This window comes from Suricata suricatta, chromosome 4 (genome assembly GCF_006229205.1).
Source record: "Suricata suricatta isolate VVHF042 chromosome 4, meerkat_22Aug2017_6uvM2_HiC, whole genome shotgun sequence".
NCBI classification, from domain to species: Eukaryota; Metazoa; Chordata; class Mammalia; order Carnivora; family Herpestidae; genus Suricata; species Suricata suricatta.
This window is the reverse complement of record NC_043703.1, coordinates 125569768-125592028: the sequence shown is the minus strand read 5'-3', so window position 1 is coordinate 125592028 and position 22261 is coordinate 125569768. Positions and strand designations below refer to the sequence as shown.

Sequence of the window (22261 nt, the reverse complement as noted above, 5' to 3'; positions counted from 1 at the left end):
GGAAAATGTTATAGAAGGATGTTCGGGACCAAATTTTTGTTGATTCAGAAACAAAGCAAGGATGAGGACCATATGCACATAGTTCTAGAGATAGACAATAGGTGGATGAACACGGTTAGTCAGCCTTCCATTCCTTCATAGAGTTATTCCCCACCTCCCTGTCTGTTCACGAGAGGCAGCGGTAAGAAGAGTAAGAAGAGTTTTGTTTTGATTTGCCCATAGGATCTGGGGAACTGTTTGCACCCGTGTAGAGCAAGGAGGTCCTCAGCCAGGGCCGAAACAGTATTCCACCTTAGACACCAAAAATGGAAAAAGGTGGCAGAAGACTCACAGGGAAGACTTACAGAAGGTTCCAGAGAGGGAGGGATTAGGCTGGGCAGAGGTCAGGATGGTGGGGGGTGGGGGTGGCACCACCCCTCTCTCAGATAGAAGTGCTCTGCTGTGATTTCCCGCTTGCCCTGCCAGCTATTTCTTCCAGGACCCCTCCCTCTTCTCCTTCCTGTAGGGGGGTTCCTTCATTATTGGCACACAGTAATGTTTGACCAGAAGTAGTGACCACAAGGGCACCCGAGAGCCACACTCTTTCACTCGCACATTCTTGAAGATTTAGTATGTGTCAGGGACTAGGGGGAGACAAAGGTGACTAATATAACTAGTTTCCTTCTCTTGAAGAAGTTCATTGTCTAATGGGAGCCATCCCCGTGGAGGGGTGATTACAAAGTAATTTGGTGAGTATAGTGACAGACACAGACACCTGAAATGACGGATCCCTGAGGAGGGTGCCTAAGTTATCTGATGGGGGAGGGACGGGCTGGTGTGTCAGGAAGACTTTTTAGAGGAAGTGATGTTAGGATTTGTTTATCTTCAAGTGAGTGAAAGGTCATGATGTGGAAGAGGTAAGACATGAGCAGGGTTCATGTCTGTCTCTGAACAATAGTGCTTCCTTAGTGTTAGCTGTGCACAAATGGGATTCAGCAATCCCACAGAGAGACTATTTCCCAGCCACTCTTGCACCTGGGGTATGGCCATGTGACCAAATTTTGGCTAAAAGGGTACAAGAAAAAATGATGTATGCCACTTCTGGGTCACATTTTTATGAGGAACCTACTTTCTCTCAGCCCTCTCTTTCCCCTGTCCCCTGTCCCATTGGCAGGCAAAAGGGGACAATAGGAGCAGCCACCTTGGGCCCAAAGTGTACCTCTGGTTGAAAGAGCCAACCCTCCAGCTGGGATCCCTAGAGGAGCTCACAGCTCCTGCCTCATGGAGCATCCTCTGGGCTATTAACAGAGGGGGAAGTGAATTTTTATCTTGTTTTGGCCATTGTCTTCGGAGGTCTTCATAGCAGCCGCATGTCCATCCTGGCTCATTCTGTACGGGAGGTGCTGACCCCTGAGCTGGCTCCCTGGCCTGCTGACACTGGTATATAGCTGACTAGATACCATGGTCCCGACATGGGGACTTCGCATATTCGGCTGACCCAGGGCCCTGCTAACCCACAAGTCTAGTATTGCTAGCCAATGCACAACACTGGGAGACTGCTTTTCTAGTAAGGGGACAGTCTTTGGCTTTAGAAGATCTGTCCCAGTTGTCCTCCCCAGTGTTCTCACTGAGCCTTGACTTTGTCCTAGGAATTTGGTCCTTGCTTGGCAGCACAGCTTTTCCAGTTAATGCTCAATATTTGGTCTCTAATAGTTGTGTGTTTCCCTTGGTAGAGTTCTACACAGAGAAACCTGGGAGGCCTTCAGCCATCATTATAAATGTGAGGTCATCCAGAAAATATTCCTGAGCATAAGGCAAAGGCCCAAATAGTTGTTCTCAAATTTTAGTAGCAGTGAAATCATCTGCGGGAGTTTATTTAAAACTCATAATCCCAGGAATTTCTCTAGGAATTCAAATGCAAGAGGTCTGGAGTGGGATCGGGGAATCTACACACAGCACAGCAGATTCTAACTCTGGCATTTTGTGGCCCACACTTGCAGAAGCTCTGTTTTCAGAGTCTACAGTTACTACATGCAAACTAGACACCAAGAACAAGCTCTGAATCTCTCTGAATTCAGTGCTTAGGTCCTTGATCACAGGTCTAGAGTCTGCTAATTCTAAGGGCGTGAGCGAGGATGATGAGACTGGGGACCCATAACGTCACATACTGATGAGGCATTATTAGAGAAAGGGAGCAGACACGGAGGAGGGTAAGTTCAATTTTAGACAAGTTGCGTTTGAGGAGTTCTTAGATGATCCAAAGGGAAATGTTGAACGGGAATGGAAAATTCTTATGATACATTTCTCTACTAAGCTTTGGTACCCAACAGCAATGTTGACGGCGAGGGCTCATACGTGTATTAGCTTCAGTAGCTGGTTAAAGCGGTCCACTTCTTGTCCGAGAACAGTAGTCAAAGAGTTAAGGCGTCCTTGCGAATCCTTGGTGAAAAGGCTCTCAGATGCGCCCTCCATTTCTAGTGTTTCTGAAACACACACATGCTGATTCCTCAATCCATTATCACTGATTTCTGTCCTTATAACATTGCTATTGGAATGCACTTATCTTAACTTTTAAAAAGTCAACTTCTGCACCTGGGCCGGGGCTGAACGGGAGTCAGGCCATGCAGACCTCAGTGGTAGATGCCGCCAGGACAAGCGGCTGCCTGGTGGGCGAGGGCCATCCCTGAGACCAGAGGTGCAGGGGCCCTGGGTGTTCTTTGCCCTGCAGGTGTGTAAGCCTCCCTCTTCCCTGCACACCGCATTGCATCTCAGAGAGAACGGGGTTGTCGGGGGAGAACGAGGGACGAGGCAGGCTAGCATTTATCCTGTTAGCGTAATTCAAAGGGACTGACTCAGTCGTTAGGCCCGTGGTTCAAGCTGGCTTGAAAATTTTGCTCTTCCTTTTCCCTATAATCTAGCAAGTGGAGGCTCATATAAGCTATAAGAAAATGAAGGGCCAGCGTTTTCCCTGCATATCTGAGTAGTGGTAGTGAGTGACTCTGAAGTATATATACCAAATTCCTTCCGAATTTGCACTTCCACTGCTATAAAGAAGTCACACAGCCCTGTGGTTAGTCCAGTCTTGAGTCATCCCATGTCCCAGTCTCCTCTCAGCCCCTCAGGGGCTGCTCCAAACTCTCAGTTCTCTTCTGGAACGAGTCACATCTGTTCAGCCTCAGCAGATGGCATTGCTTATTTCAGTGCAAGTATCAGTTTTATTAATCTTGGAGAGAAATATCTCCTAGGTGTCAGTGGAACTGTATGAATCAAGTACACTGTCTTCCGGTCAACCAGCCGTCTCTGCATCCTATTTCCACCCAGTCCTGTGTCTTACATTTGTTAAAAATTACTTCCTAAAATAACTGACTTAGTTTGCTTCAACATTAACAGAACCTCTACTCAGGAGGCATTCTTTTGAGGGCCTGTTTCAGGAGGAAATGACTAACTTCTGAGGTCACACAGGCTTCTTCTGGGGGGCGTCTTTGGAGGATTGGCAAGAATCAGTCTGTGGGACTGTGATGTTATTAAAATATTGTCTTTGTCCCTGGTTCTTCCTGGTTGGAATCTCCAAACCTTTGTGATTTCCTAAGTAATAAGAGTAATAGGAGCATCATTTTTTATAATACTTGGCTTTGACCTGGCTCCTGAAGTAGCTCCTGAGTGTTAGGGATGGAAGGAGCATCTTTCATTATTCATAACATAAACCTGACTCTACAGTAATGAGGTGACTTTGGGTCGGGGGGCTCCTCATCAGGGGAACCATCCATGTGATTAGAAGGCTGGAACTTTGAGCTTTTCCCTCTGACTTCTTGGGAGGGGAGAGGGGCTAGAAGAGAGTTCATGGCTAATGGCTAATGATGTAATCAATCATGCCCAGTAGTGAAACCTCCATACAAACCCTAACTGAAGGGGTTTAGAGAGCTTTTGTGTGCTAGGAGGGTGACATACCTTGAATCCAGGGGCCAGAAGCTCCTGCACTTGGGATTCTTCTAGACCTAGCCCTAATGTACCTCTTCATGGGGTTGTTTATCTGTACCCTTTATTATATCCTTTATAGCAAACTGGTAAATGTGTTTTTAGCCTTTCTAGCAAATTATAAACCTAAGAAAGGGTATGTGGGAACACTTGATTTATAGCCAGTTGGTCAGAAGTATAGGTCACAATTTGGGACTTGAGATTGGCATCTGAAGTGGAAGGTGTGGGATTGAGCCCTTAACCTATAGGATCTGCGCTAACTCTGGTTAGTGTCATAACTGGATCAGAGGATACCCTCTTGGTGTCCAGAGTTACTTAATGCAAGGGAAGACCCCACACATTTGGTGTCAAAAGTGTTGTGAGTAGGGAGAAACACGGTTTACTTTTACAATAGACTAAAGAAATGTAAATCTACAGTCACTGTAAGAAAAATGTGAAAGTAGATCTCTGTGCTCATTCAGGAAGATAACTTAACTCACCAGAAAACAAGGTGATATTAATTTAGCCATTTCTCTTGAATGGAGAAAAAAATGAAATAGATTCTAGAGCAGGGCTGTCTAATGGAACATTTTACAACAATGGAAATGCTTTTTATTTGCATTGTCTAATACAGTAGAACTGAAATGTGGCTAGTGCAACAGAGGAAATGAATTTAAAATTTTACTTATTTAAGTAGCCACATGTGGCTAGTGGCTACTGCCATGGACAGCACAGGTCTAGAGACACGAGGAAGCTCAGGAAGAAGTCTAGGTAAAGTTACATGGGGCTAGAAACCTACTTGCTCCTCATGCCTGTGGCAGTTGGGGTGTTGAGGTGGTCAAGGCTTCCACTCTATAAATGGAGAGCTCCATGTCAGAAGCGCTCTCTACGTAAAGAAAAGTCTAGTAATAAAGCAGATTTGGATACTTGCTCATCACTCAGTTTTCTGAGTTTGTTCCTAAACGTCCTATGATATACAGAAGCCAGGGAGTATTTGTTACCTGGAACTCTGGCCTGGACTGAAGCAACAAGTTCTTGGACAATTTCATCATTGCTCTTCCCCTCTCCACCGGAAGATGACCTTGGCTGAACCTCAAGTATGGTGTTGATTAAAGTGTTGGTCTCTTTGTACTGTAATGATAGAAAAAGAACAGTGAAGACTCAAATTCTCAAAAAATAAGAGAGTTTACTTACAGAAATAATGTCAACTGTCAAAAAAAGGAAAATTTTATGTTGAAGATAGAATTGGTAAAATGTGCTCATTGGATATGCACAGGACAGATGACCCTTGAACATTGTGGGGGTCAGGGGCATTGCCCCTCCTGGTCACACAGTTGGAACTCCACAGATACCTTGATTCTTCAAAAACGTAACTACCAATAGCCCACTGTTGACTGGAAGCCTTACCAAGAACATAAACAGTTAATGTATTCTGTATGTTATATGTATTATATATTGTATTCTTAAAGTAAGCTAAAGAAAAGCAAATGTTATTAAGAAAATCATGAGAGAAAATATTTATAGTTCTGTATTATATTGAAAAAAATCTGTGTATAAATGGACCATGCAGTTTATGTTTAAGGGTCAGTTGTACACAGTGGTCAGTGTTATATTTAAACATTTTTGGTTGAACAAGAATGTGAATGTACTTAATGCCACCGAACTGTATTCTTAAAAATGGTTAAAATGGTGATTTTATGTTATACATATTTAACTCCAATTAAAAATGAATAAAATTTTTTAGCTAATCATTTAAAAGTTTATAAAAATGAAGAATAATGAGGATGCTGTTTTGGAACATACTTTCAGGCTCTGCACTCTCTCTCCCCTCTCTTTGCCCTTCACCCCATGTGTGCTCTCTTTCCTCTTGAAATAGACAATAAAAAATATTGCAGTTTATTATAGAAGATTTGGAAAATAGAGAAAAGTATGAATAAAAAACATTCATGATCCTGCTTTCTGGAGGATATTTATAACTTTAGTTTCTCCCACTTGGATATTTTCTCAGTATATGTACTTGTAGTTTAAAAAATTGAGCCCATATATGGATATTACTAGACTGTATTATGCTAAGCAAACTAAATCAATCATAGAAAGACAAATATATGATTTCACTCTTTGTGGGACTTAAGATACAAAGCAGATAAACATAAGAGAATGGAAGGGAAGGAAAAATAGATAAAAACAGAGAGGGAAACAAACCATGAAAGACTCTTAAATACAGAGAACAAACTGAGGGTTGCTGGAGGGTGTTGGGTGGGGGGTTGGGTTAATGGACAACGGACGTTAAGGAGGACTCTTGTTGGGGGGCCCCTGGCTGGCTCAGTCGGTTGAGCGGCCGACTTGGCTCAGGTCATGATCTCGCAGCTTGTGGGTCTGAGCCCCACGCCAGCTGGGAGCTGTGCTGACAGCTCGGAGCCTGAAGCCTGCTTCGGATTCTGTGTCTCCCTATCTCTCTGCCCCTCCCCCACTTGCACTCTGTTTCTTCCTGTCTCTCAAAAATGAATAAACATTAAAAAAGTTTTTTAAAGGAAGACATTTTTGGGATGAGCACTGGGTGTTACATCTAAGTGATGGATCACTAACTTCTACTCCTGAAACCAATACTACGCTGTATGTTAACTAACTTGACTCTAAATTAAAAAAAGAAAAAAATTGAGCCCATACAATTTATGTAGTATTCATTCTTTTTCAATTTTATGAACATTTTCTCATGTCACTGAAAAATCTTCATGAATCATGCTTTAAGTGACTGTGTGACTGGTATGAATGTGCCATAATAATTAATATAGTTATTTACTTTTTTGGATATTTCTAGTTTTTAGATTTTATAGAACTCTGAATAGAATATCTGTAAATGAATTTCACCTACTATATTTGAAATTATTTAATGATATATTTCCAAAAGAATGTATTTTAAAAAAACTGCTTATTTTTGAGAGAGAGAGAATCCTAAGCAGGCTCCACACTGCCAGCACAAAGCCTAATTTGGGGCTTGAACTCAAGAACAGTGAGATCATGAGTTGAGCTGAAACCAAGAGTCAGACACTTAACCAACTGAGCACCCAGGTTCTCCTTCAAAAATACTATTTTTAAACTGAGTAGTATTACAATGATATCTAAACATTGTATCAATTTATACTGCCAACAGTAGTGTATTAGAGGACCTATCTGTCTTCGCAAGAATGAATATCGTTGGCTTAAAAAATATTCAAATTTAATAGGTAAAAAGTTTCTCATTATTTTGCTTTTCTTGGAGTGTTACCAGAGTTGAGCATTTTAAAAATATGTTCATTGGTCATCTGTATTACATCTTTATAAATTATTCTTGTATTTGGCACACTTTTGATTTTTATTACCGATTTATGAGAGGTAATTCTATAATAAGATTAACATCCCCCCCAATTTTTTTTGTGTTAAAATACATGTAATATAAAAATGCCATCTTAGCTATCTTTAAATATATAGTTCAGTGGTACTAAATACATTAATAATGTGCAATTCTCACCACCATACATCTCCATAATTCTTTTCATCTGGTAAAACTGAAACCCCTTATCCATTAAACAATAACTCCTCATTCCTGCCTTTCCCTGATTGCCAGGGACTATGTTCTGTCTCTATGATTTTGACTACTCTAAATACTTTACATAAATATAATTATACAGTGTTTGTCTTTATATCACTGGCTTATTTCACTTAGTATCATGTCCTCAAAGTGTATATTGCATAGCATATTCTTTTTAAGGCTGAATAATGCTCCATTGTATGTTTATACCATTTTTCACTTATCTGTTGATGGACACTTGGGTTGCGTCCAAGTTTTAGCTACTGTGAATAATGCTGCTATGAACATGATGTACACATATTCAATTCCTTTGGGTATATACCTAGAAGTGGAATTGCAGGGTCATATGTTAATTCTATTTTTAATTTTTTGAGGCATCACTATACTGTTTTCTACAGTGGCTCTACCATTTTACATTCCCACCAACAGCCACAAGGATCTCAATTTCTCTAATACTTGTTTTCTGTTACTTTGATAGAAGCCATACTAACGGGTGTGATGTTGTATTTCATTGTAGTTTTGATTTGTGTTTAACTATGAAAAGCATCTTTTCATGTGTTTATTGGCTATTTGTATATCTTCTTTGGAGAAATGTCTTATTAAGTCCTTTGCCCATTTTTGAATCAGGTTGTTTTTTGTTGCTGTTGAGTTTTGAGGTGTTCTCTAAATATTCTGGATATTAATGCCTTATCAGGTATATGATTTGCAAATATTTTCTCTTATTCTGTGGGTTGCATTTTTACTCATCTTTTATAGTATCTTTTGACTCACAAAATTTAAAATTTTCATGAAATCCAATTTGTTCTTTCTTTTGTTATCTGTGCCTTTAGTGTCATATTTAAGAAATCATTGACAAATTCAAGTCCTGAAGCTTCCGTCCTTTGTTTTCTTCTAAACTTTTATTGTTTAGGTCTTACACTTAGGTCTTTTATCCCTTAATTTTTATATATAGTATTAGATAAGACATCCTATGTCTTAGGGAAGAACTCCTATTCACCCAACATGGTCTATGTACTTGCTCCTTGGACCAATTTGAGTGACTAGGTGATGGAGTGCTGCCTTTGGCCAGACCTGAGTCACATGTCCACCTCTGAAGGGGTCTTAGCAGAATTTCATGGAATGAGGAAGGGGCTGCTGTCCCAAAGTAAAGAGATGGAAATAGGGCATACAATATCAGAAAAATGGAGAAGGGGAGGATAGACAGAAAAACATAGCATGGTGTTCACTACATGCTTGCTGTCTCATTCTCAGTCATTCTGAACCAATGGAAAACACAAAACTATACTCCTAGGTGCACACTGCCAAGAGTGTTACCTCCACCAACGAAGCTATATTTTTCACAGGACGCAGCAAATCTTACTATGTCCACACTCCCCTTTCCCTTCTTTCACTCCTTGCCCCAGGCCCAACCCACTCCAGAGCAAACAGTCAGATATGAGTGAATATTAACACTTGGTTTGGCCACTTCTTTTTCTTCCTGAAAGTTGAATAATGAAAAACAAGATATTATTGTGACTCTTTGCTGAATAGCAAAACAATTTTAATAGTAGAGAATCATGACATAAGGTGTCAGAGCACTGACTTCCTGGGGTTTTTTCTGAAGTTCCATTGTTTTTTCATGTGGATTCATTGATATCCAGGTAGACCTCGCCCTCTAACACTTGTATGGGCAAAATTTAAGTTGAAAAGAAAGATGATTCCCTTCAACCTTGCTGGCCAAACCTAGACCCCAACCTATATGGTATTCCAGGGCTGTACGGGACATACCTTATTTCATGGTTTTGGTTCAGCCACAGATGCCTGACCATGGAAGGTGAATAAACTGGAAAGGTATGTAGTACACAGGTCATGGGGGAGCCTCGAGTGCCATGCTGAGGAACTTGGACTACCCCTGGGGTAATGGTGGGGCATCAGAAGGTCTTAGAGGAGTGAAATGATCCAGTTTGTTCTTTGGGCATACTGTTGTGATCTGGTACTATGATCTTCATGAACCATGCTCTTAAAGAACACTGTTCCTGTACTCTTATAACATAATCATCTGTGGATCCATAAAATTCTGTGTAATATCATCCAGATTTGTCCAGTGTGGGGGGAGAAGGACTAGGGAGAAAGCACTGTCTGGATTATCATCTGAAGAGCCATATGAAAGTGGACTAGCAGGTAGACTGTGGAGTAGGCAGAAGACCAGGAGCTGAGGGAGGTGGCCGGTAACAGGTAACAGAGAAGAATGCATGATGATCTTAGGATTTTGTGAAGGATCCAGAAGGAACAGGCTAAACTGGAACTGACTGCTGAAATTGAGGTTAAACATTTACTCTGTTTAGTTAAGGATATTATCTTTACAGAACTAGTAAGATGATTATTGATGTTTCAAGTTTACATACACAAGAAAACATATTTTAAGTTAAAAGCCACATACCTGGAAAACTAGGTTGGCATTTTCATGCATTCCAAATATTTCTGGGTCATCCATTAAAGGCAGATTTTCAATATAGTCTTTAAACTCTTGTAGGGTATCAGCCAGGGGTGCAAAATAGATGCCTGTTTATTGAAAACACAGAAGGCAAATAATTTTAAATAGGCTAGCTTTGTGCCACCAAGTTGGTCCTTCTCTGCCTGTTCAGATGGAGGCTATAATCAACTGCCTTCCATAGAAAAGGGGATTGTTTTCCCCATCCTCCTTCCTTTCATTACTGTGCCTGCTCCCTCACCCTTTTCTTGAAGCCTTGAGCATGTGATTAGTGTCCAAACATTTCCTGGTGTCTCCTCAGGGACCTTTCAAGAATCTGGGAATCCAGAGAGGTGCTGCTGAAAGCCATGCCTTATGAAGGTCTCCATATTTATATAACTTGGAAAACACATTTAGACCAAACAGAATGTTCTTTAGAACAAACAATTAAAAGTGACATTTTTGTGCTTTTACTGCCAGGGAGGTGGTCAAGCATGGGGATGATGTGGGTGGGCGAGGGGACTGAATTGTGATGGTTGGCCACCAAGAGCTCCTGGATGGAAAACAGAAATGCTTTCAGTGACTTCTTGGAAAGGTCCTTTCCATTATATTGAAAAGTCACTCACCTGATTCAGAATATTTATAATCCTCTTCTAATGTTTCAGGAGAAAAAAACCTTTTTAAGACAGTTCGAAGGCATCTTTGATCCCAAGTGTCTGTAACTCTACCGCCATATGTAATTTCACCTGAAAAAGAGTTTGCATTTTAAAACGTATTATTTTTCATTGACATGCGTACTCAAATTCTAATAGGTTTATTTATATACACATTTACTTGGAACTGAAAGTGAAAAGATCATATCAGAGTTTCCTTCCACTACTCCCTCCAAAGAGAATAAAAGCTAATTTTTAAAAAGTGAAAACAACCCCATCCTACTTATTTTGCTTTCCCTAAATAATCAAAACCAAAGCCACTGAGCTCTATTTACATTTCTTCCTTCCTCCTTTTTTTTTCCCCTGTAAAATATTGATTTGGGGTCTTACCCAATCATTGATCATAGTATTCTAAAACATATACACTTTCCATGAAACAGTGCTTCTTCTTGAGGCCAGTAAATAAATGGAACCAAAACATTTACCACAAGGCATTCAAACTGTATACATACTTTATAAGCTAGGAAGGAAAGATAGAGCCAAGGTGAAGGGACAGTGTGCCTCACAGAAATGATGTTATGGGGAATTAAGACTTATCCCATCTCTTTTTTCACAGAGCAGCTACTTTGAGCATGCTCCATTGTCATCCCAAAATTATAAGTAGGAATGACAGGTATTCTGCATTGGGATGATATCTATTGATATAATTCCTTTGGAAAATTCCAGATCTATTGCTACGTTATTCACACTGTAGTTTTCCTGGAAGGAGTTTACTGATGTTGTCAGTTTTTGAATTCTCTAAGTGTTTATCTGTTCTTGTCTCCATATCTTCCATTATGTCAGGAAGAAATCTTTTTCATTCTCTTTCAAGCTGAGATGGTTGGTTGAAAGGAAGTTACTTTGGTCTTTGGAATCTCAATGATTTATTTTTTCTAAGACAGCATTGTCATTATTTGTATCTCTTATAGGGACACTTATCTTCCCTTTCTTGTTGAAGCAACTTTGGTCTGTTTTGTTGGATCAGCCACTCAAGGAGAGGGGACAGGAAGTAGGTACCACAGCTGATGATCAAGTAGCTAAATCTCTGTATTAGCAACTCTAAGAAGGAGGAAAGAGATGCTGCTGTATTTTCCTGGGTATATTCTTCAGTCATTTTCTAGGAAATCTTGGAACATAAAGTTTGGTTACATCTTTGTAGTGGGTCCATCTAGTCTGGGGCTAAGTTGAAGTTCCTCTTGGATCCTTGGGGCTGGATGGGAATGTAAGCTCAAGTTTCCCCAATTGCATGGTAGGGCCTGGAAAAGGAGGATGGCCAGGAAAACTAAGACTTCTATGTGAGTGGTGAGAGGAAAGAGTTGCCCTAAAGTTTTTTTTTTTAAGTCATGAACTACAAATCTGCATCTTGAGAAACAGCACAAATATTTTCCTTACAAACCATCAGACTTTGTGTTTCTCCATCCAGATTGAGTTTTACCTTCTCTTTGATCGAACTGTGTAAACAAGGAGCTCCACTGTTTTGACTCAGAGTAGATGACTCACTTTTTAGGCTCATTTTTAGGGAGGCGTCTTCTGGGAGAGATTGAATGAATGTACAAGGGAGGGGCAGAGAGAGAGGGAGACACAGATTGAGAAGCAAGCTCCAGGCTCTGTGCTGTCAGCACAGAGCCCAGTGTGGGTCTTGAACTCATGAGCTATGAGATCATGACCTGAGCCAAAGCTGAATGCTTAACTGACTGAGCCACCCAGGTGCTCCTTACCTTTTCACTTTCTTGGTGGTATTTGTTGAAGTATAAAAGTATTAAATATTGATGAAGAGGATTTATTTTTTAAAATTTTTATTATTTTCTCTATTGTTTGTATTTTTTGTGTCATATCTAATAAGTAATTGCCTAACCCAAAGTCACAAAGATTTGCGTCTATGCTTTCTTCTAAGAGCTTTTTGATGTCAGCTGTTACCCCACTCATTTTGAATTAATTTTTGTGTATGAAATAAGGATCCAAGGTCATCCTTTTGCAGACGGATATCTAACAGTCCCAGCATCATTTGTTGAACAAATTATCTTTCCTCCTTTGAGCCTCCCTGATACCTTTGTTGAAAGTAAGTTGGCCATCAATGTCAGGTCAACTGACCCGCACCATTTTGTAAGCAGTGTTGGCCCCACCGGAATGCTGGCGTGCTGCAGGCCAAAGTATACGGTAGCCCCCTAATTCCAAGACCACCCCTTTTGGTCCACTCTGAGGATGGGTCCTCATTCATTTTCACTACTGTTTCACTCCCCTCTACTTCAAAGGTTTATTTGCCTTTCCCAGCTCTAGATCACCTGATACCTCTCTATTCTTTCCCATTTCCCTTACTCACCAGTGAAGACCATCCATTCCCATTTTGCCCCTTTTCAGAGTGCTCTTCTTCCCCCACTTCCCAGGGCAAGTCATTTCTTCATTACTTAGGCTTGGCACTAGGGCTCCGTGTGGCCACAATTAATATCTGCTAAAAAGTGTAATTCCTAAAATATATTTTTCACAAGTTTACCTGAATTAACAGGTCAATCAGTGTTCAGATTTTTTTGAATTTAAGAGCACAGACTCTGGAAACCAGACTGCCTGGACTTCAATCTTGGCTCCATCATATATAAACTGTGTGCCTCAGTTTCCTCATGTATAAAATAGGGATATAACAGTCCTCGCCTCATAGGGTTGTTGTGAGGATTAAATCTACTAATTCTTGGGAAGTGCTTAACACAGTACTTGGTGTGTATCAAGAGAGGTATAAGTTTTTGCTATTATTACTTGGGAAAATATCTTCCTGCTTTCTACGTGTAAATATTTTCCTGATATTCTTATCATGGTCTTATCTTCACAAAGGGACTATCAGAAATCATCATCTCCACCATCAAACACTGGGGAAGGACACCATCTTCATATGGGCCATGCCCTGGTCATGTGGTCATACTGACCAGTAATGTAAATCAGCGCATCCCAGGGAATCTTTCCTTCTTGACAATAAAGGTTGAGGTTCAGTAAAGCACATTCCCTGTCACTGTCATTAAATTCGTAGCAGATATTCCAACCAAGAGGGCCAAACTTTTTCCTCTCCTAGAATAGAAAATGAAAATGGTCTTAATATAATATCTGATGAAGTTAATTTTGTGTAAAATATTGAGAAGTAAAGGGTTTCTATGGCAGTTGGGCATTTTCATTCTGTAATATTATTGAAGATCATGCAGTTGAACTTCTAGGCTTTCAGTATGGCTTTCACCAAACATGGAAGGCATCTCTTCCTCCAGTCTTGGCTCCTTTCCAAAATTTCCAAAAGAAAATTTGACATTACTGGAAATGTAATAGATCAATCAAAAGGACACTTATCCTTCGTGGTAAAATAAAATATTTCCCCATTAAAATAGAAGGAAAATACACTAATTATCCAGCAGGTGGACAGACTGTTCTAAGGAGTCTGTCACCTCGGCTTTTTAGTCATGTCACAACGTGCTGATTACATACTGACTTCTCTGCAGGGACATCTTTTTTTTTAATTGGTACACAGGGGGCCCTGGGTGGCTCAGCTGTTAAGTGTCTGACTTCAGCTCAGGTTATGATCTTGAGGATTGTGAGTTTGAGCCCCACGTCAGGCTCTGTGCTGACAGCTCAGAGCCTGGAGCCTGCTCCTGATTCTGTGTCTCCCTCTCTCTCTCTCTCTCTCTGCCACTCCTCCAGCACACTCTTTTACTCTCTCTCAAAAATAAAGAAACATTAAAACAATTAAAAAATGAAAGTTAAAAATAACCAAACTGGTACACAGAGTCATAATCCTTGTTTCATGACTTCACCTGGTGAAGTCTTTCCCTTTCTTTGTTTTCATCCCATCCCACCTTAATTTCTTAACTCTAAGCTGATAATTATACCAGAGATCTCATTTCCTTCTCTTGGCCTCAAACTTTCAGTCTCAAGCCACCTCCCCATCTCAGCTGTTGTTTGTACAAGGACCTCATACCTGGGGCCCCTAGTCCCAGCCTCTCGGATCTCCTCTAGGACCTTGTTTACTTATTTGTCTCATATCTTACATCTTTAATCTTTGTTTTTTCTTTACAGATTCTTTCTCTGTAGACCATACACAGTTGAAACCCAGGCAGTCTAATCAAGACACCATTTAGAGAGATGCAGTCAAAGAGTCAGAATTTAAGTGCAGGGGCATGGGATGGACACCAGGTCACAGCAGTGAGGTCTGAGCATGTGGAAGGAGACAGTAGTACTGCATTGAGGGTCATCTTTCAGGGGACTTGGGGCCCTGATCGCAAGCCCACTCAAACAGGAATAGGTGAGAATGAAACCACTGGAAGAAAAATGATGACTGGCATTATATATGTGTGCAGAGAAGGAATAGTAAAAATAATTCTGAAGTTTTGACTGTAGGTGATTCAGAGGTGGGACCACTGATCAGAAGAGTGTGGAGGGCAAGCAGATTTGGGAGTGAGGCATAGCTGAGATCAATTCTGTGCTTTTGAGTTTGACCTAGTGCATCTATCCAGGTGATGGCGTCCCTTAGACCAGAGTAGAGCTGGGAGGTGCACCTGTGAGATGCGGAGGTGAGGGGAGTACAGAGATCAGCCACGAGTGACAACAACGTGGCTTCAGACACAGAACAGGGCCTCATGGCTTCACAATGCCACCTGCTAGCTTTCACGTAATTCCTACTTTTTATTTACGTATTTATTAACATAAATGCACCTTCTTGTTTCTATTGAAAAGCAAAATTGAGTGTACCTGAATAATTGCATGGAAGAAACAAATGCCAAATATTATTTGTCTCCATTTTCTTCCGAGTATATTTTCTTCAAAAAACGAAGGTGTCATTTCAGTAAACGCTCGTCTGATATTTGCACGTAAACCTTTTGGAGGCTCATTGGTTACCTGGATTTAGACACACATGTGGCACATGGGTCATTTTACAGCTTTGCATTATTTATAAACAATACATGTAGACTGAAGCCATTAAAGGATATAGATAAGTGATGCCCAAGGGGCATTCCTGGCATGTTGGGGCCTGCTCTGTGTCTTGCTCAGCCCCAGTCTCTGGAAAGTAGGGCCTGGTGGGGTCTTCAGACCTACAATGGGTAAATCATCTCTACCAGAACCTCAGACTCTTTCAGCTGGAGTCCGTTTTTCTAAATACGGGCCAGAAGATATGCTCAGGCCTTCTACATCAGATTTTTCCACTCATCTCAACATATGGCATTCCTTGATGGCGTGGGGACAGGGAAGGAAGAGAGATCTTTTGTTCCTGTGATCATTCATATGCAGAGGCTTCCCATATGTTGGAAACATCCAGCCCTGGAATACAGCAGCCACATGACCTGCAGGCCTTCCTTGTCTCAAATGCTGAAACATTCTCTTAACTCGGGAGGGGATCCATTCTCATCACTCTGCATCTTTGACATTGTTTTATAGAGCTGAATGATCGACGGACTGGGACACACCAGGGTGGGCAGTGTCTTGGGAAATTATTTCCCTGCCAAACTGACTTGCTCCTCCCCACCTTGGCCGCATGGACTTTGACATGGTCCTACACGGGGCCTGGGCTTCCCGGACACACTCGGGGAACACGCTGACGCCAGTCACTCTGTGCCGTTCCAACCACGTGCATAATTACCTTGACGGAATTCTGAAGAACTGTAACAGGAAATGTACTACTAGGCATGGAACTTAAAAAAAGTCGAAAAGTGTCCTTGATGACAATACCTGTTTAAAACAAAGATAAAGCAACAGGAAAGAAAATGCTTAAACTGAAATAATACCTTTATGTAACAAATACTTATTAGGGGGTAACAAAAAGACGCTATGCGCTCTGTTTAAAGACTGGTTTAAGTATTTTATGTTGTATAATGCTCTAAAACGGAGGTGGGAGGAATCTTTATAGAAAGCTCTTAATACATAAGAGTTTGGCAATCTAGATGCTGGCACATTTGAGTAAAGAAATTAAGGATACATTAATTTTCAGTACTTGTTGGAGGTGTTAAGGGCTTTCCCTCTGAAATACAGAAAGTTTTCAATTAAAAAAAAAATGGGACAGTTACTGCCAGGGCTCATGAAGTAGTTTTTTGTTTTTTGTTTGTTTTTTAAACAATTCAATTTTGGCAAATTGCAGGAAAATGATCAGAAAGCCCTATGGAGAAGAGAGGGATCTCTCCACTCTGCAGAGAAGTTGCCAGGGGGACTGAGGAGCAGGGGTGTAGACAGACTTCATAAGGAGCACGAAGAAGTTAAGCCAGCATGCTTGCTTTGTGATCTCTGGACAGAGCACCCAGGAAAGCGAGTTCTAGTCCAGGTTCAAAAGGCTGAAGCAAAGTCGGGAAAATTATTGTTCCCATTATAGGAAGATACAGGCATCGTCCAAGGATGACTTCTTGGTGCTGGTTTTTAAGTACATATTATGGTGTTTCTCCAACATTCCAGGCTTTCTGCCTCCCTGGGGTGTTTGCATTAGCTGTTCCTTCCGCCTGGAGTGCTTTCTTTAGATTCCCTCACTTTGTTCAAGCCTTGGTCAAATGTTACCTTCTCAAAGAGGTTTTACCCAGACCACACCATTTAAACTTGCTACCCACTCTTCCTCCTGCACCTCCCCCTGCCATTTTATCCTGACCTTTCTGATCCTCCTTACTCTTTATTTTTTCCAAAGCACCAATCACATTCTATCATATCATGTAAATTATTTATTATAAGGTTTAATTATTGTTTATCTACCCTCACTAACACTTAAGCTTTGGGTGGGCAGATACCCGTGGTTTTTTTTGTTCACTGTGCTACCTTAAGCATCTAGAACTGCGTGGTACACAGTAGGTTCCCAAATACTTATTGAATGAATGACTGGAGATTAAAGCTGAGTTTATGCTTCTTGGTTTGGTAACCTAAATTCACGAGCTACATGAGATGGCCAAACTTCAAAGTTAGTTCTTCAACAAAAAAAATTTTTTTAATGATTATTTATTTTGAGAGAGGAGAGAAGAGATCAGGGAAAGGGCAGAGAGAGGGAGAGAGAGAGAATCCCAGGCAGGCCCCATGTTGCCAGTGCAGAGCCTGATGTGGGGCTCAAACCCATAAACCACGAGATCATGACCTGAGCCAAAACAAAGAGTTGGACCCTTAATTGGCTGAGCCTCCCAGGTGCCCCCAGAGCTAGTTCCAGAACAATTCTAGAGCAACACTAGAGTTGCTTGCATGGTAAAAACTGTTAGGCGTAGAAGTCAGACATCAACTAAAGAGGGCTAATGATTTCAGTAACCAAAGGTCCAAAGCATAAGAAAGGCTCGATTTAGAGAAGTACTTTTTTTTTCTACACTGTTCCTCTTATGCAAAAGCATCAAGACTATTAACTCTCATAGACATCACAGACGTTTAGAGCTGGAATGGAATCTTAGAAATCATCTTAGCCCCGGGCTTCTAGCCAGGATACCATGCTGGCATCTTATGGCCAGGGAAGCTGAGGCCCAGAGAGGAGCCGTGTGCACAGGCAGGAAGCGGTGGGGGCAGAGCTCTCCTCAGCTGTCAGAATTTCAAATCCACAGTTTTCGCTCCTTCCTCTGTTTCCTTTTTCTTTTGTTCACTTACAGTTTTCAGCTTATTACCCGAGTGTATTTTATTTTAAATGGGTTCAAGTTAAACATCAGAACTCACATGGGTACTTCAATAATGATTGTAACCAGGGCCAGAAGAGGATTTCCCTATCCATTTAAGCTGCAGTAAGCTGAAGGCACTTAAAAGCCACTAACAACTTGGGCTGGCTTCCACAGCCTGTCACGCCTCTGGCATACACTCACTCTTGTCCTAGTCACCACGAGGCTGAACAACGTGTCCTTATTCGGAAGGCTCATGCACTTCCACTGCAGCAAATTGCTGTCTAGATGCCTTCCCTAGCATTTTCTTCTTAATTATAATCCTAATCTTTAGCAACCCCTGTACAGTGTCTGGTCATTTTTCTTTAATTATTTAAATGGAAATAAGCCACAGGCCAATTGTATTTGCACTGCAAAAGGGTGAAAAGAGTGAATATTCTGGGTGGTGGATGTGAAGGATTCTCTGCGGCAGCCTGCAGAGGCAAGGAGTGGGAACCAGAAGGGGGAACTGGTCTTTAGGGGAAGGCTGCTAAGTCTTGGCTGCGTGGTGGTGTCCCGTGTAGGCTGGCCGCTCTGTAAAGGAAGAGCTCTTCACTTTAATAGGCAGCAGTAAGTAAAGTCATATTGTAAGACTGGCTGCATAGCTCTCACCTTCCCAGAGAGCTTCTGTGGTCAGGGCACGAAGGAAGACAGCAGAGAAAGGGCTCTGGGTATCCTAGGTTGATAGGAATGACCTCCTGACACAGTGGTAAAGTAGGGCTCATCTCACTTATTACCAATAATACAGTTCCTGGGTTTCAATTATTTTCATTTTTTTTTAATAAAAAATAAGACTGCCAGAGAGGGATAGAGAGAGAATCCCAATCCATCCTGACAGCACAGAACTTGACACGGGGCTTGATCCTATGACTGTGAGACCATGACCTGAGCAATAAAGTTCCTCTTTATTCCAAACTCTGTCTTGTGTGTTATATTTTGGCTTTAAAGTGTGGAGATCGGTTTTTGACAATGAGGGTGGGAGGCACACACATGAGGGTTAGTAGGTGTATGAGTTAGAGAGAATAAGTGGTGCAAAGCGACTCTAAGGGGGTTGTGGCCATTTGAATCTGTTCTGTAACTTCTCTTTAGTGAAATCTTTAGTGAAAGATTTAATTTACACTCTTTGTCCTAAGTCCATTTTTCTATTTCTTTTATCGTGCCTCTATATAATCGATTTTTAATTCAAACGGCCTCCCTGGGAGGTAACATGGAATAGAAGTGATCTACTGGGTCATGTCCCCCAACTTGGAATCTGAAGATCTTTTTTCACGTCTGGACTGTGTAATTTAAGTAGCCTCTCTAGGCTTCAAATTTCTCCTCTTTGCTATGGGGAAACACTACGCCTACAATAAAAAAATTACTGTAAGGACTGGATTCAACAAAGAAAGGCTATATAAAAACAGCATTATTATGCAAATGTTATGTGTGTGACATACTTGGATCTGTGAAGGTTTTAATTAGTTCTTCCATTGCCAACATCCAAGAAACAGCAAGATGGCAGTTTTGCAAAAACACCCAGTTTCCTGATTTCATCGCATCTTTGATCATTCTTTCAGCAATGGGTCCTTGTCCTTGCCCCAGTGAAATTGATTGCACCCTTAATTCAACAACAAAAAATGCTACTTTATGTTATTCTTAAGCAATGAGATTATGAAGAAATGTAAATATAATAGACTCTTGCCTAAAATATGCACACATTTCAAATCCTCATTTTAAGAGATCTGCAAATATTTTTCTCTTATTTTCTTGCTTTAAAAAACATTTTCTACTGTAACACACATATGGAAAAGTCCAAAAAAGAAATATATAGCTCTATGAATGATCACAGATGAACACCTGTGGTTGCGAACACAAGTTTGCCAACAGCCCACAGACATCTGTCTCATGCCCCTTTCCATTCCAATCATTTCCCCCTCCACCTTCCCAAAGGTACACGTTATCCTAATTTCCAACACTATAGATCAGTTTTTTAAAACTTAAAAAAATTTAAAGTCTAACATCCATATAGAAAAAGAACATAATCATTAGTGTACAGCTTAATGAATTCTCCCAAAGTGAATGTACACTTGTACCACCACCCAGGACAAAAAAAGAGAGCATTACCAGCACCCTCCCAATCAATATCCTTCTTCATTCTCAAAGGTGAAAACTACTTTAAATTCTAACATCATAGATTAATTTTATAAAAATGGAATCATATAGTATATAAATTAGTTTGTATTTGGTCCATTTCAATCAACATTGTTTTTTAGATTGATATTATTATATGTCATTATAGTTCATTCATATTCACTGCTATATAATATTTTATGATGTGATTATACCAGAATTTATCCATCCATTCTGATCTTGATGGATGTTTGGGTTATTCCTTGTTCTTGGCTATTACATACAATGCTGCAATCAACATTCTTGTGCATGTCTTTTGGTATACACATACACTCCATTTTGTTATGTATATTCCTAGGAGTAGAGCTGCTGTTTGACACAGAGTATTTGTTTCTCCATATCCTTGCTAACACCTGGTGGATGTCTATATAGTGGTATCTCACTGAGTTTTAAATTCCATAGGTTTATTTATTGGCCATCTGGCTCTTCTCATTTTTCCATTTATATCTCCCCTTTCCCCTCCTTCCCCCCTTTTTTTCCTATGGGCCACTTACCTTTTATTGATTCCTAAGAGTTCTTTATCTTGGATGTAAACCCTTTGTTAATTTTTTACTATCTCCGTAGTTTTGCCTTTTCCGGAATGACATATACTTGGAATCATACAGATTCCAATTGGCTTCTTTCACTTAATAATGTACATTTTAGGTTCCCCCATGTCTTTTCTTGGCTTGATAGCTCATTTCTTTTTCATGCTGAATAATATTCCATTTTATGGATGTGCCACAGTGCATTTACCCATTCACATACTGAAAGATACTTGGTTGCTTCCAAGTTTGACAATTATGAATAAGGCTGCTTTAAACATGTGTAGATTTTTGTGTGGACATGACAAAGTTTTCAACTCCTCTGAGTAAATACCATGGAGTTGATTCCTAGATTGTGTGGTAAGAGTATGTTACTTTTATAAGAAAACACCAAGTTGTCTTCCAAAGTACCTGTACCATTTGCATTCCCACCAGCAATAAATGAGAGCTCCTACTGTTAGTATACATTAATACAATCTGTTTTTCATACAGAGTAAACTTTTATGGATACATTAAAATAATGTCTTAAATAACAATTAAGTTTTAATTACCATTCCTCTAGATTATTATACATTTTGGACAATCTTCCATTTGTTCAAATGAAGTTTACATCTGGTTTTATTATTTTTGACTCCATTTTAACAACATACATAGCTAAATGTTAATGTATCTTATTTAGTAAGGGATACTGAAATGTAGGAATTCACACTCCACAGAGAGAAGAAAAAAGGGCACATTTTAACAAGGAGCTGTTTCTACGAATTATAAAAACTACACATCGTGGACCTTACCGTTCTGAATACCCGCTCTCCCGGGCAAACCTCTGGAAGGCACCCATAGGATCCGAGCCTGTGCTTAGGATGAATATCAGGGGAGTGTTAGATGACATGTCTTGATACAGAGTGGGCAGGTCCACAGGTGGTGTCTCTATAAAGCGCTTCCCAAGATTTTCTATTACAAAGTCTGTAAGAGCAAAAACGACCTGAAAGTTGAAAAGGAAAATATTAAGAAAATAATATGCTGAAGATCCTTCATAATTCCATCCCATTTCTCCCCTTCAACTTCTCAGAGGATGGTGCCCTGTTCTGCACTCATTCTCTCTTGATGAGGTGTACTTCTTCCTACGGGGTTTGTGTACCACGGAACTGCCAGCAGCCACGGTCCTCATGACTTCCCTGAGCAAGAGGACTGCTGGATGAGAGGAAAGTTCCTTGTCATCTCCTCCATCTATAAGCTGACTCCCCCATCCTTGCCGCCTTCTGGTCCATCCTTCCTTATTCCTTCTGCGTTCTTGTGGACTTTACTTTCAGTCTTTCCACTGT

The 22261-nt window shown here is 40.6% G+C and overlaps 1 protein-coding gene across 1 annotated transcript in view; it reads right to left on the bottom strand.

Annotated features, from left to right (window-relative positions):
• The window catches only part of DNAH6 (dynein axonemal heavy chain 6), a 213928-nt gene that overhangs the window by 10882 nt on the left and 180785 nt on the right, over nucleotides 1-22261 (bottom strand). The window contains exons 63-71 of the mRNA XM_029938527.1: nucleotides 21731-21921; nucleotides 19683-19843; nucleotides 16248-16336; nucleotides 15362-15508; nucleotides 13558-13696; nucleotides 10577-10696; nucleotides 9921-10042; nucleotides 4935-5064; nucleotides 2335-2462 (exon numbers count right to left, since the gene is read on the bottom strand). Of these exons, the coding sequence (XP_029794387.1) occupies nucleotides 2335-2462; nucleotides 4935-5064; nucleotides 9921-10042; nucleotides 10577-10696; nucleotides 13558-13696; nucleotides 15362-15508; nucleotides 16248-16336; nucleotides 19683-19843; nucleotides 21731-21921 (1227 nt within the window). The remainder of the gene's footprint in view (nucleotides 1-2334; nucleotides 2463-4934; nucleotides 5065-9920; nucleotides 10043-10576; nucleotides 10697-13557; nucleotides 13697-15361; nucleotides 15509-16247; nucleotides 16337-19682; nucleotides 19844-21730; nucleotides 21922-22261) is intronic.